The sequence below is a fragment of the Sminthopsis crassicaudata genome, chromosome 5 (assembly GCF_048593235.1).
Source record: "Sminthopsis crassicaudata isolate SCR6 chromosome 5, ASM4859323v1, whole genome shotgun sequence".
Taxonomy (NCBI): domain Eukaryota; kingdom Metazoa; phylum Chordata; class Mammalia; order Dasyuromorphia; family Dasyuridae; genus Sminthopsis; species Sminthopsis crassicaudata.
The window spans coordinates 100,148,069-100,162,667 of record NC_133621.1 but is presented as its reverse complement, the minus strand read 5'-3'; the positions used below and the strand labels follow the sequence as shown (position 1 = coordinate 100,162,667).

General features: G+C 37.8%; 1 protein-coding gene across 1 annotated transcript; it reads right to left on the bottom strand.

The window, feature by feature from the left end:
• LOC141545240 (cationic trypsin-3-like) lies at nucleotides 1-5,397 on the bottom strand. The gene is given in 5 exon segments (XM_074272279.1): nucleotides 1-211; nucleotides 760-896; nucleotides 1,431-1,639; nucleotides 2,980-3,142; nucleotides 5,258-5,397. Coding segments are annotated over 5 exon segments (699 nt in total). The 5' UTR covers nucleotides 5,298-5,397; the 3' UTR covers nucleotides 1-61.
• Nucleotides 5,398-14,599: the final 9,202 nt, after the last annotated feature.

The window sequence follows — 14,599 nt, the reverse complement described above, 5'->3', positions numbered from 1 at the left end:
CTACATCTTTGGTCGTTGCAAGAGGATTAGATGAGAGAAAAGAAGCCATAAAGGAAAGAGTTTAGTTTTCTGCAATGGTCTTCTTAATCCAATCCACATAGTTGCAGACCTTAGTGTAGACACCAGGTTTGCCTTTCTGAGCACATCCATAACCCCAGGAGACAATTCCTTGAAGTTGTCCATTGCAGACCACAGGGCCACCGGAATCACCCTAGAATTGGAACATAAAATGGATCAGTTTTCTTTTGGTCCATAACAGAAAATAAGGTCCGGTCCAAACATTGCTCTGGAAGGTCCATAATACACATTTAGTTTGATATTCATTTCTGAATAGTGTTTTCTTGGGAATCTAACTTCTCTTTACTTCACCTTTCCCTTCCCACCTCAATATCTCCTCCTCCTCATCTTGTCTGTGATCTCAGGAAGCAGAGCAGTCATAGAGAGAGTAAAAGTGAGGTTGGATTAAAGATCATTTTGCCCATCACATTTTTCTGCAAAGTGTCCCATCCCCAACATTCTTCCCTAAAATACCTGAATTAGGGCAAGCATAAAGTCCATGCCATTTCTGATCACTACTATCATGTAGCTATTTTAGAAGGAAAATATTTGGTGTCCCCAGTCCCCAAAGCATCTTCCCATTTGATGCCATCCATGAGTGCAAATTTAAAAAGTATTTCTATTTCCAACTCTCTCAGATTAGTTGGAATATGGGAAAGAGGGAAAGAATGAGTGGAGAGGGGATGGAAAAAAAAAACTGACCTGGCAGGAATCCTTTCCGCCCTCCAGATAGCCCAAGCAGATCATGTTGTTGGTGATCTGTCCAGGGTAGGCTTTGCGGCAGGTCTCGTCAGAAAGCAGGGGGGCATTCAGACACTGAAGCAGCTCTGGGTAGTTGACTGTTTGGAATAAGCATAATCATGATTATATATTCTCTGTGAAACACTGCAAGTTCCTCAACTAATAGGTTTTCTCTTTCTTCTCTGGCACTTTTAAAGATCCTTTAATGTGATTCGACCTTTATTGGTATTAACTTCAGATCATATAGTTATGAACAACAAGGGATTTGATGAATGCTGGTTACCCTAAGACCCTTAATGATATTAGCTCCATGAAAATATTATTGCTCTAAAAAGACAGTAGTATCATCTACATTCATATCTCCCCCCTCCATGTCTAAAAACCAATCAATCAAATATTAAGGAATGTCTTTACCCACCCCACCAGACATTCTCCCTTTTGCCAAGTTACATACATGCATGGTATAACCCTAATCTCTTCTATATTTCTGGCCTTTCCGCCCAGTTCTTATACAATTAACTATAATCCAATAAGGAATCCTGGAAATGGGAGGTGTTTGTGTGTGGGATGGGAAAGTCAGAGTTGGACTTTTTGACTTCTAATGCTCTTGACCCTCTCTAAGAGTCACTTACCACCAGAACTTAAAGTATTGCCCCAGCCAGAGATGAGACAAGAAGTTCCCACAGCAGCACAGGATTGAGGCAGGGAGATGGCAGCCACTCGAGAGCTGAGGGTGGCAGGTGTTTTTCAGCTTAATCAGCATGATGGCAGGTGTTTTTCAGCTTGCTCGCCACCTTCCAGGACATCGATGTTGTGCTCTCCCAGTCTCACCTGGATTCGGCTGGATAGACAAAGAACACCCTTAAGCAAACTGATCCCCATGTTTTTCACTCTCTATCTCACAACACTCAGGTAACCACTTTTCATACAAATCATTCCCATTTTCTCTCTCTCTTCCATATTTCCTTTCATTGCTTATGCCTGCCAGTGTAAGTCACATCTAATCAGATACCTATCTTATCAAATACAGTAAACTACTACCACATCTTTCCCTAGGAAAAAGCCTTGAACTCACATCTTTATTTCTCACCCAGTCGTCAATTGCCAAGTGACCCAGGGAAGGGAGGGTATAGTAGAAATATGAAGGAAGAGGGAGGGAGGGGGGAGAGAGAGGGAGAGAGAGAGAGAGAGACAGAGAAAGAGAGAGAGAGAGAGAGACAGAGAGAGACAGAGAGAGACAGAGAGAGACAGAGAGAGACAGAGAGTGTCAGAAAGAGAAAGAGAGACATTGAGAAAGACAGAGAGAGAGAGAGACAGAGAGAGAGAGAGAGAGAGAGAGAGAGACAGACAGACAGACAGAGACAGACAGAGACAGACAGAGACAGACAGAGAGAGAGAGACAGACAGAGAGAGAGAGAGACACACACACACACAGAAAGAGAGAGAGAGACAGAGAGACAGAGAGAGAGACACACACACAGAGACACAGAGACACAGAGAAACACAGACAGAGACACGGAGAAACACAGAGAAAGAGAGACAGACAGATATATATACACACACACACACACACACAGACACACACACACACAAACACACACACACACACACAGAAACACACACATAAAGAGACAGAAAGGAAGAGACAGAGACAAGACACAGAGAGACAGAGACACAGAGAGAGGGCCTTAAAAAATTCTAACCAAGGGTATATCCTACATCTCAACTCCGAAATTTATCAAGATCCATTTTCTCTTCCAAAATAGAGATTTTAATGTCTGAGTTGAGACATTAATAGAGAGTTTAACTCTCTATTCCCTTCCCCACTAAATACACACAAGTAAGTGAATAATCTCTTGGGAAATACCCAATCATTTAAGATTTCTTTGTCATGTAAGATGAGAGTCAAGTAAGGAGGAACTGGGAGGTAATTTTCTGAAGGATTCTCAGAGGTCAATGCTGCTTTTTTTTTCTCATTTGATCTTTACCTTTTTTCTTTCTATGAACATACACATTCCATTGGTAGCTCCTCCAGCTTTAGAAGACAATTTCCTTGAATCAATTTCCCATCTATCCATCAATCCTACCTAGGAATTCTTTGGAGACTGCCCAGCCCTGAATGAATTTCGTGGACTTGGTCTAACACTGAGCTTGCCTTAGATGTGAATATTGGTTACTTACGACTTGTAGCAATGAGCAGCAGAAACCACCCACTGTTCATTGATGAGAGAACCACCACAGAAATGGTAGCCAGAATTCAGGGACACCTGGTAGGGGAGGGAGTTAGCTGGGCATGTGTAGCCTCCAACAATCTTGTCATCATCATCACTAACGGGATAAGCAACTGAGAAAGGAATGAGACAGGAATTTTTCAGTTCAACAGGACTTCCTGAAATTTCAGTTCTTTAGGAAATTTTCCAAGTTTGATCAATATTGCTTTTCCCTTAGATAATATAATATAATATAGTAGAAAGAACATTGAATTTGTCATCAGAAAACATAGTTTCAAATCTGATACTTTTACCCTGTATCACCATAGTTGTCACTTTAATGTTCCTGGGCCTCAGTTTCCTAATTTGTGATATTACAATCTCTGAGATAACTTTGAATCCTTAAATCTGAGAAGCAGCTTTTATCAGAGAAATCTGCTTCAATATTTTATCATAGTTTGTATAGCTAACTATTCTTTTCCATCCTATTCCCTTGTCTTAAAGAAAGTTAGAGTCCTGGCCCTGAAGTCAGGAGGACCTGAATTCAAATCCAGTCTCAGACACTTAACATCTCCTAGCTGTGTGACCCTGCGCAAGTCACTTAACCACAATTGCCTCAGAAAAAAACAAACAAACAAACAAAAAAACCTTAAATCTGTCATCCATCCATGACTAGAACAAAAAAAATTGCTTGCCTATTGTCCATAAGCACTTCAATTCATATCTTATTTAATATTCACAAACTTCATGACATGTACATGATTTAAAGATCATTATTTATTCATATTCATCCTTTCACCAAGACCCATTGAACCAGACACATGAGTATATGTAACAGAATCAGTGTCCCTTCCATGTTATTATGGAATAAAGAGACTGGGTAGAGCTATTTCTTTTTGTGAAGAATTCAGCATAGAAGCCATGTAACTAAGTTCTTGATAAAACCTTTTCTTTCTTTTTTTAAAAATATATATCTATATATTAAATGAATTTAGCATTTTATTTTCTTATTCAAAAACAATTTTTAATATTTGTTTTTATGACTTTGAATTCCAAATCCAAATTCTCTTCCATCTTCCCCACCCTCTTTCAATGAGAAAGCAAGCAGTTCAATATATATTATACATGCATAATTATGCAAAACATTTCTATAAGTCATGTTGCAAAAGAAAACATAGAACTCCAAAAAAGACACCTCAAGAAAAATAAAGTAAAAAAAAAAGTATTCTCCAATCTGTATTTAGACACCATTAGTTTGTCTCTGTATGCCCGGGTTTCTGTGTATATGTGTGTCTCTCTCTCTCTGTCTCTCTCTCTCTGTCTCTCTCTCCCTCCCTCCGTTTGACCAATTCTGCCTTTTAAGGCATTCTACTCCATTGGCATTTTGTACCTCCTTTACCATTTGGTTTTCAAAAAGTGTAATTTTTTTCTTTCTTTTTTTTTTTTAGAGAAGCATTTGTGGTTAAGTGACTTGCCCAGAGTCATACAGCTAATGAGCATTAAGGATCTGAGGTCAAATTAAAACTCAGGTTATCCTGACTCCAAGGCCACTGCACCAGTGCTCTATCCACTGCACCATCTAGCTTCACCAAGGTATCATTTTCTTGATTATTTTTAATGCCTTCTCTATCAAAATGTTGATTAATTTTTTTTGTGATTTTCTTGCATTACTCTCAATTTTCTTCCCATTTTTGTTCTCTCTCTCTTACTTGATTTTCAAATTGATATGAACTTTTCTGAAGAAGATCCTGATAGGTGTGGGTGCAGTAGGTGGAGCACCAACTCTCGAGTCAGGAAGACCTGACTTCAAATCCAGTCTCAGACACTTGACACAACCTAGCTGTGACCCCAGAGAAGTTTCTTGATCCTGATTGCCTGGCCAAAAAGGGGGGGGAGTTATGTGCCCCAAAAAGGGCACATAATAATTCCTTCTTCACAGCATGTTTTCTATAATTGTGTATCTCTCACCTATTCTTAAAATTCAGTTTAAATTGGAGCCTTTACCAAATATTCCATAAAGTCTACATTTATTTGGTCTAGCAGAAATAGCTTGAATCACACAATTTGTCTATTAGTCACATGCTGTCTTACATTTTTTCCTTTTATTTTCCTGGGCTAGCCTTGTTTCTTTTGTTAGATTATATTTCACAAGGACTTTGAGTTTCTAATTTTTTTTTTTAATCCCTTGAAGCATCTAGAACCCTGACAAAACTCAGTAAATACTTGTTGATTTGACAAGAGAAACTTACCAGCAGCCCCCAGGAGGGCAAGGAAGAGAATGGCCTTCATGGTTGTCCTAGGGATCTAGGCAAGGCAAGGCGGTAGAACCAGGGTTCTCAACTACTGCTATTTATCCCTCAAAACTTGGCACTGACGACTTCCAGGGAAACAGAATGACCCAATGGAAAATTTAGAAATCCAAATTTAGAATTCCATTCTATCTAGTTTGGAAGGTAGTCAAACATTGAAATTAATTGATAACCCTTTCCCTATTACTCAGAAAGTTCCAGAAATAGGATTATATGTACATGGATCAGGTTTCCTCCTGTAGCAGAAAGTACAGATTAGGTCATAAGGTATGGTCCCAGGTGTCCTTCATCCCACACAAAATTGCTAACCATTTGACCACCCCCATCCTTTATTTTTGATCCTAAATGTTCCTATGAGCCATATGCTCTTGCTAATAAATCTCCCCTCATCCCTATCCTCAAGCATTTGTATCTGAACATGGGTTTTATTTGCATATGGTGATCTATGTATATAATTTTCATATTTATATGTATTTCAAATTTAAAAGACTTGGGATTTTGTGAAAATTGGTATTCTTGCAGAGATTAAAATCTATAATGATTCAATTTAGCAGTCTGTTGGACAAAATATCTCATGGGCTTTTTTTTTTTTTTGGTGGAAAAAAGAGACATATGAGTCTCCATCATACTATATTTAAATAGATTCAGAAGTGAGAGAATGGCTGGAATCAAAGAGAAATCAGTGACGGTTCACTGTCAATTTAGAAAAAAGATCACTAGTGGAGTACCTGAAGAATTTATGCTTGACCCTATGCTATTAATTTTTAAAATTAATGACAGGTAAAGGGATAGATCACAGGGATATAAGATCTGTCAATAAGACAGACTTGAAGGAAATTTCTAACACTGGATGATGCAGGAAGGATGAAAAAGTTCAAATATTGGGCTGAATCAAAGTTTCATAATTAGGTTTTAAAAATTACTATACATGTACCAAAGGAATCAAGTATGGAAGTTAGACACTAATGTATATAAAGAGGACCTGAAGGTTTAAACTGGGTCTGCTATTCTAGTCAGAAAACCAAACCAAACAAAACTAAGAAAAAAAAAGAATTCGATCTAATCCTTCATTTAGAAAGGTATTCCTTTCTAGGTAGTTTCTAGGAAATTTCTAAGGAAATGGCTTTTCTCTGATATTGTACCCTAGTCAGACCATAGCTGAAGTATTGTGGCCATTTCTGGACAGCCGCGTTTAGCTTTGAGTTCTTGTCACATGAAGATTGCTGGAAAGAAATGGTAATGTTTAGCCCAGAAGAGAAAACTTGGAGAACATGATACGTGTTTGGTTGTAGAAAGTAAAATTAGAAATAATAGGTAGAAGTTGCAAACAAGGTAAGTTTAGGCTTGGTATGCTTAGGACAATACTCAACTTCATGATTTCTTTTACTTTCATTTTCATGTAACAGGACACCAGAAAACAACTGCTCACTGGTGAGTGAGAAACTGTCTGAATTTCCTCTACTGGTCCCCTGGAGAACTTAGCCCTTCCCCATTACTAAAGAGGGGGTGAAGAGAGAGAATTAGCCCCAACAGAGATCACATGAGACAGGAAGCTGAGTAAGGGCAGACCTAGTTGCAAGTGGGCCCTGGGCTGCTATCAATACAGCATCACCCTTTCAGTATCACTGCTCCCATTTGCAAAAACCAAGACTATGGCTATTTGCTTCCCTTACTTTCCTTGACTTGAGAGTGTGGGGCTGGTAGCTGCCTTTTCAGAGACTTGGGATGGAGGAGTGGGAGACTGGGACATGTTGCCATGGAAGTGGGAGCAGATCTAGAGCAAGGAGGTTGCCATTGCCAGAGACTGGGGTCATACTAGGGAAGATATGAGTCTTGCTGAAATCCACCCTTATGGGCAGATCCAAGTTGGAGTCAGGAGAGAATGGCACAGAAGGGTAATATTTATAAAGTGGATTTATCAGTCATCTCTTTGCCCTTACAATAACACCAGTTATCCTGCTCCCCCAACTGCTAGACATAGAGGTACATATCCAAGTGTGCAAATATATGTATATCTGAATATGCACATATAAAGTACTCATGTATGTACATGTATGTGAACTGGGAAGAATGTGAGCTCAATTATTAAATAAGAAAGGAAGTTTCACCAGTTTGTTAATTAATAATATTTGATGAGCTGGTAAGAGTTCTAGCTGGGGGGTGGAGCCAAGATGGCGGAGAAGATACATGCCACTGTGTAAGCTCCTTTCTTCCCTCACAACCAACTAGATTTAATCAGCCTCAGAAATAGCACTGGACTGATAGAATCCACAAGGACTGGAAGCACGACTTACCAGCTGAAGAGATTCTGGAGTTTCAACAGGAAAGATCAGCTCCCGGGGGAGGAAGAAGAGAGGCCAGCTCAGACGGTGGGGTGGTGGTGCACTGCGCCGGTCGCGCTGGGGAGGGCTCTGGGATCAGAGAAGCCACTGTGATAAAAGAATCTGGCACAGGCTGTTAGCTCTTCTCTGCTTATAATACAGCAGTTCAGAAGAGAAATCTAAGCAACTTTAAAATTTAAACCAGATTGGATCTTCCCGGATCCCAGGGGTGATTCAGCAGATCTCAACACTGGGGGTGAGGCCGACATAGGCAATCCAGGCTCTCACCTGTGAGTAGTTAAGAGATTGAAGAGTGGGCGGGACGGTAACTCATAGTTCCTGGCTCGACTGGAGGCTGTGGAATGGAAGTCCCAGAGAAGCAGAACCTTTGAACTAGGGACCGCGGTTTCTGGCAGACACTTCCAGTTTGAGCGCAGGGGCTTTTCACTTCACCTGCTGCAGACATCCACACTCCACCAGGACACATAGGCTGGGCTTTGAGTCGCCTTTACTGTTCAATCTCAAACCTCAGGGAAGCTACTAAAACACAGCGCCCTCAAAGCACAGCAGTGCTGATCACCTGTGAGGCACTTCCAGGGAGGGGGTGGGGAACTCTCTCCCAGAGCTCTCTCTTAGCTCAGGCACAGGGGCCGCTGCATCCATCCCGTCTGGGAGGAAGCTGGTAAAGAAATAAATAAATAATTTCATACCCTAGGGACAGACCCCAAAAGATTTTTTAAGTATGAGCAAAACCCCCCAAAAAACAATAGATTCCTTCTACACAGAGAAAGTGCGGGTATCCAATCCCGAGGAAGTTAACAGCAGAGAGTCAGCAGATAACAACCTAAAGGGGAACGATTTCTGCCCCCCCATCACATAACTCTCTCCTTGAAGAGACTATTAAAAAGTTAAGAGAGTTTGAAGAAAAATGGGGAAAGGAAAGAGAAGCTATGATAGAGAATAACAACGTTCTGAAATTGGAGTTGGAAAAAATAAAGAATTCACAGGAGATGCAGGGAAACAAAATTAGTGAATTACAAAAGGTAAAAAAATCACAGGAAAGTAGGATTTCTGAATTGGAGAAGATAAAAAAGTCTCAAGAAAATAGGATTTCTGAATTGGAGAAGATAAAAAAGTCCCAAGAAAATAGGATTTCTGAATTGGAAAAAGAAAATAATTCTCAAAAAAAAATTAGGGAAATGGAAAAAAATTCAATAGAGCAAAATAACTCATTTAAAAACGAAATTGGGCATTTACAAAAAGAACTAAAACCTTTGAATGAAGAAAATAACTCCTTAAAATTCAGGATGGAACAAATAGAAATGAATGATTCATTGAGAACCCAAGAATCAGTCAAACAAAACAAAAAAAAAATGAAAAGCTGGACAATAACGTCAAATACTTACTGGGAAAATCTATAGACCTGGAAAATAGATCTAGGAGAGATAATCTGCGGATCATTGGACTTCCTGAAAACTATGACCAAAAAAAGAGCCTAGATTCTATTTTACAGGAAATTATCAAAGAGAACTGTCCAGAGATAATAGAAACAAAGGGGAAAGTAGATGTGGAAAGAATTCATCAAACTCCTTCTGAAATAGACCCTAAAAAAAGAACACCACGGAATATTGTGGCTAAGCTGCAGAATTACCACACAAAGGAGAAAATCCTGCAAGCAGCTAGGAAAAAACAATTTAAATACCAAGGTGCCACAATAAGGGTCACACAAGATCTGGTTGCCTCCACATTAAAAGATAGAAGGGCCTGGAACCTGATATTCCGAAAGGCAAAAGATCAAGGATTGCAACCAAGAATAAACTACCCAGCTAAGTTTAGCATCTTTTTCCATGGAAGAAGATGGTCATTCAATGAAACAGAGGAATTCCATATGTTTCTAAGAAAAAAACCAGACTTAAACAAAAAATTTGATCTACATTCACAAGACTGAAGAGAAAAAGGTACACAGATCCCTTGAGAACTATATCTCTGTTGTGGGTATATAGAAAGTACGCATGGATAATTTGATTTTACTGATATAAAAGAAAAAAAAAAGGAGGGGGTGTAGTAAAGGGAAGGGGGTAGTATCAGAAACAGGAGAGGGTGTGATAAAAAGAGGGAAACTACATCCCAGGAAGAGGCATAGAAAATACATCATATATGAGGGAATTTAGAGAGGGGGAGAATCATTGTGTAAATCTTACTCTCATCAGAAGAGGCTCAAAGAGTAAATAATTGACATATTTGTTTTTCAGAGAATTCTCTCTCACCTCATTAAAAGGGGGGAGAGGAAAAGGGAAAAGGTAAAGGAGAATAAGGGAAGGGACGTGGAGGGAGGGGGGAGGGATACTAAAAAAAAAAGGGAGGGCTGCACATCACAAGGGGGGTCTATAAATTAAATATTGGGGAAGGGGTTCAGGGGGGTCAAGGGAAAAAGCATAATCTGGGGATAATATGATGGCAGGAAATACAGAATTAGTAATTTTAACTGCAAATGTGAATGGGATGAACGCTCCCATCAAACGGAGATGGATAGCAGACTGGATCAAAAATCAGAACCCTACAATATGTTGTTTACAGGAAACACACTTAAAGCAGGGAGATACATATAGAGTAAAGGTAAAAGGTTGGAGCAGAATCTATTATGCTTCAGGTAAAGCCAAAAAAGCAGGGGTAGCTATCCTTATCTCAGATCAAGCAAAAGCAGAAGTTGATCTAATTAAAAGAGATAAGGAAGGAAACTATATCCTGATGAAAGGTAGCATAAATAATGAAGCCATATCGATACTAAACATATATGCACCAAGTGGTATAGCATCTAACTTTCTAAAGGAAAAGTTAAGAGAGTTGCAAGAAGAAATAGACAGTAAAACTATAATAGTGGGAGATCTCAACCTTGCACTCTCAGATTTAGACAAATCAAACCACAAAACAAACAAGAAAGAAATTTAAAAAGTAAATAGAACATTAGAAAAACTAGGTATGATAGACCTTTGGAGAAAACTGAATGGCAATAGAAAGGAATATACTTTCTTCTCAGCAGTTCATGGATCCTATATAAAAATTGACCATATATTAGGACATAAAGATCTCAAAATTAAATGTAGGAAGGCAGAAATAATAAATGCCTTCTTCTCAGACCACAATGCAATAAAAGCTACATTCAGTAAAAAGTTAGGGATAAATAGACCAAAAAGTAATTGGAAACTGAATAATCTCATCTTAAAGAATGACTGGGTGAAAGACCAAATTATAGAAACAATTACTAATTTCACCCAAGATAATGACAATGATGAGACATCATACCAAAATCTGTGGGATGCAGCTAAAGCAGTAATAAGGGGAAATTTTATATCTTTAGAGGCTTATTTGAAGAAAATAGAGAAAGAGAAGATTAACGAATTGGGCTTGCAACTTAAAAGGCTAGAAAAAGACCAAATTAAAAACCCCCAACCAAAAATTAAACTTGAAATACAAAAATTAAAAGGAGAAATCAATAATATTGAAAGTAAAAAAACTATTGAATTAATAAATAAAACCAAGAGTTGGTTTTATGAAAAAGCCAATAAAATAGATAAACCTTTGGTAAATCTGATCAGAAAAAAGAAAGAGGAAAATCAAATTGTTAGTCTTACAAATGAAAAGGGGGATCTTTCCACCAATGAAGAGGAAATTAGAGAAATAATAAGGAGTTACTTTGCCCAACTTTATGCCAATAAATTTGATAACTTAAGTGAAATGGATGACTTCCTCCAAAAATATAGGCTTCCTAGATTAACAGAGGAGGAAATAAATTGCTTAAATAGTCCCATTTCAGAAAAAGAAATAGAACAAGCTATTAATCAACTCCCCAGGAAAAAATCCCCAGGACCAGATGGATTTACATGTGAATTCTACCAAACATTTAAAGAACAATTAGCCCCAATGCTATATAAACTATTTGAAAAAATAGGGAATGAAGGAGTCCTACCAAACTCCTTTTATGACACAGACATGGTACTGATACCTAAACCAGGTCGATCGAAAACTGAGAAAGAAAATTATAGACCAATTTCCTTAATGAATATTGATGCTAAAATCTTAAATAAGATATTAGCAAAAAGACTTCAGAAAATTATCCCTAGGATAATACACTATGATCAAGTAGGATTCATATCAGGAATGCAGGGCTGGTTTAATATTAGGAAAACTATTACTATAATTGATCATATTAATAATCAAATTAATAAAAACCATATGATCATCTCAATAGATGCAGAAAAAGCATTTGACAAAATCCAACATCCATTCCTACTAAAAACTCTTGAGAGTATAGGAATAAATGGATTATTCCTTAGAATAATCAGGAGCATATATTTAAGACCTTCAGTAAGCATAATATGCAATAGAAGTAAACTGCAACCTTTCCCAGTAAGATCAGGAGTGAAACAAGGTTGCCCACTATCACCATTACTATTCAATATAGTACTAGAAACGTTAGCCTCGGCAATAAGAGCCGAGAAAGAGATTCAAGGAATTAGAGTAGGAAATGAGGAAATCAAACTATCACTCTTTGCAGATGACATGATGGTATACTTAGAGAACCCCAAAGACTCTGCTAAAAAGCTAATAGAAATAATTCAGAATTTTAGCAAAGTGGCAGGATACAAAATAAATCCACATAAATCCTCAGCATTCTTATATATCACCAACAAAATTCAACAGCAAGAGATACAAAGAGAAATTCCATTCCAAACAAATGTTGAGAGTATAAAGTATATGTGAATCCATCTACCAAAGAATAGTCAGGAATTATATGAGAAAAATCACAAAACACTTGCCACAAAAATAAAGTCAGATTTAAATAATTGGAAAGACATTCAGTGCTCTTGGATAGGCCGAGCGAACATAATAAAGATGACAATACTCCCCAAACTAATCTATTTATTTAGTGCTATACCAATCAGATCCCAAGAAACTATTTCAATGACCTAGAAAAAATAACAACAAAATTCATATGGAAGAATAAAAGGTCGAGAATTGCAAGGGAACTAATGAAAAAAAAGTCAGAGGAAGGTGGTCTAAGTGTACCTGATCTAAAGCTATATTATATAGCAGCAGTCACCAAAACCATTTAGTACTGGCTAAGAAATAGAACGGTAGATCAGTGGAACAGATTAGATACAAATGACAAAAAAGGGTACATCTATAGCAATCTAATCTTTGAGAAACCCAAAGATACCAACATTAGGGACAAAAATTCATTATTTGGAAGAAACTGTTGGGAAAACTGGAAATTAGTATGGCAGAAATTAGATATGGATCCACACTTAACACCATATACCAAGATAAGATCAAAATGGGTCCATGATTTAGGCATAAAGAATGAGATCATAAATAGATTAGAGGAACAGAGAATAGTCTACCTATCAGACCTGTGGAGGAGGAAGGAATTTATGACCAGAGGAGAATTAGAGATCATTATTGATCACAAAATAGAAGATTTTGATTACATCAAACTAAAAAGTTTCTGTACAAACAATACTAATGCAAACAAGATTAGAAGGGAAGTAACAAATTGGGAAAATATTTTTAAAAGTAACGGTTCTGACAAAGGTCTCATTTCCAAAATATATAGAGAATTGACCCTGATTTATAGGAAACCAAACCATTCTCCAATTGATAAATGGTCAAGGGATATGAACAGACAATTCTCAGATGATGAAATTGAAACTATTTCCACTCATATGAAAGAATGTTCCAAATCACTACTGAGCAGAGAAATGCAAATTAAGACAACTCTGAGATACCACTATACACCTGTCAGATTGGCTAAGATGACAGGAACAAATAATGATGAATGTTGGAAGGGATGTGGGAAAACTGGGACACTAATACATTGTTGGTGGAGTTGTGAAAGAATCCAGCCATTCTGGAGAGCAATTTGGAACTATGCCCCAAAAGTTTTGACCCAGCATTGCTGTTATTGGGATTATATCCCAAAGAAATACTAAAGAGTGGAAAGGGACCTGTATGTGCCAAAATGTTTGTGGCAGCTCTTTTTGTTGTAGCTAGAAACTGGAAGTTGAATGGGTGTCCATCAGTTGGAGAATGGTTGGGTAAATTGTGGTATATGAAGGTTATGTGATATTATTGCTCTGTAAGAAATGACCAGCAGGAGGAATACAGAGAGTGTATTGTTGCTGAGTGAAATGAACAGAACCAGAAGATCACTGTACACTTCAACAACAATACTGTATGAGGATGTATTCTGATGGAAGTGGATATCTTCAACATAAAGAAGATCCAACTCACTTCCAGTTGATCAGTGATGGACAGAGGTAGCTACACCCAGAGAAGGAACACTGGGAAGTGAATGTAAATTGTTAGCACTACTGTCTATCTACCCAGGTTACTTATACCTTCAGAAGCTAATAATTAATGTGCAACAAGAAAATGGTATTTACACACATATATTGTATAGAGGTTATATTGTAACACATGTAGAATGTATGGGATTGCCTGTCATCGGGGGGAGGGAGTGGAGGGAGGGAGGGGATAATTTGGAAAATGAATTAAAAAAAAAAAAAAAAAAAGAGTTCTAGCTGTATGACCCTGATTACGTCCCTTAACCCTTCATAAACTCATTGGTAAAATGAGGAAAACCATTCTGGTATCTCTGCCAAGAGATCCTTAAATGGGGTCACAAAGAATAGGACATGTTTTAAAATAACTGAACAATAAGGCTGAAGAATGATCTATGAGTAAGTCTAATCTTGTTACACAGGAAGATTTGTTCTTCCTAACCTTGTACATTATCATTAGCAATTACAAAGCTGGCAAATTATAGGATTAGTCCATTATCTTTATCTGATTGCTCCTTCATTTTAACCATCTTAATCAATGAAGACTTTGTTCTACTGGGTATACATTGAGAATGATTAAAGAAATAACTGTTGTGTTTTTCTTTCCCTAAACCCTTGCC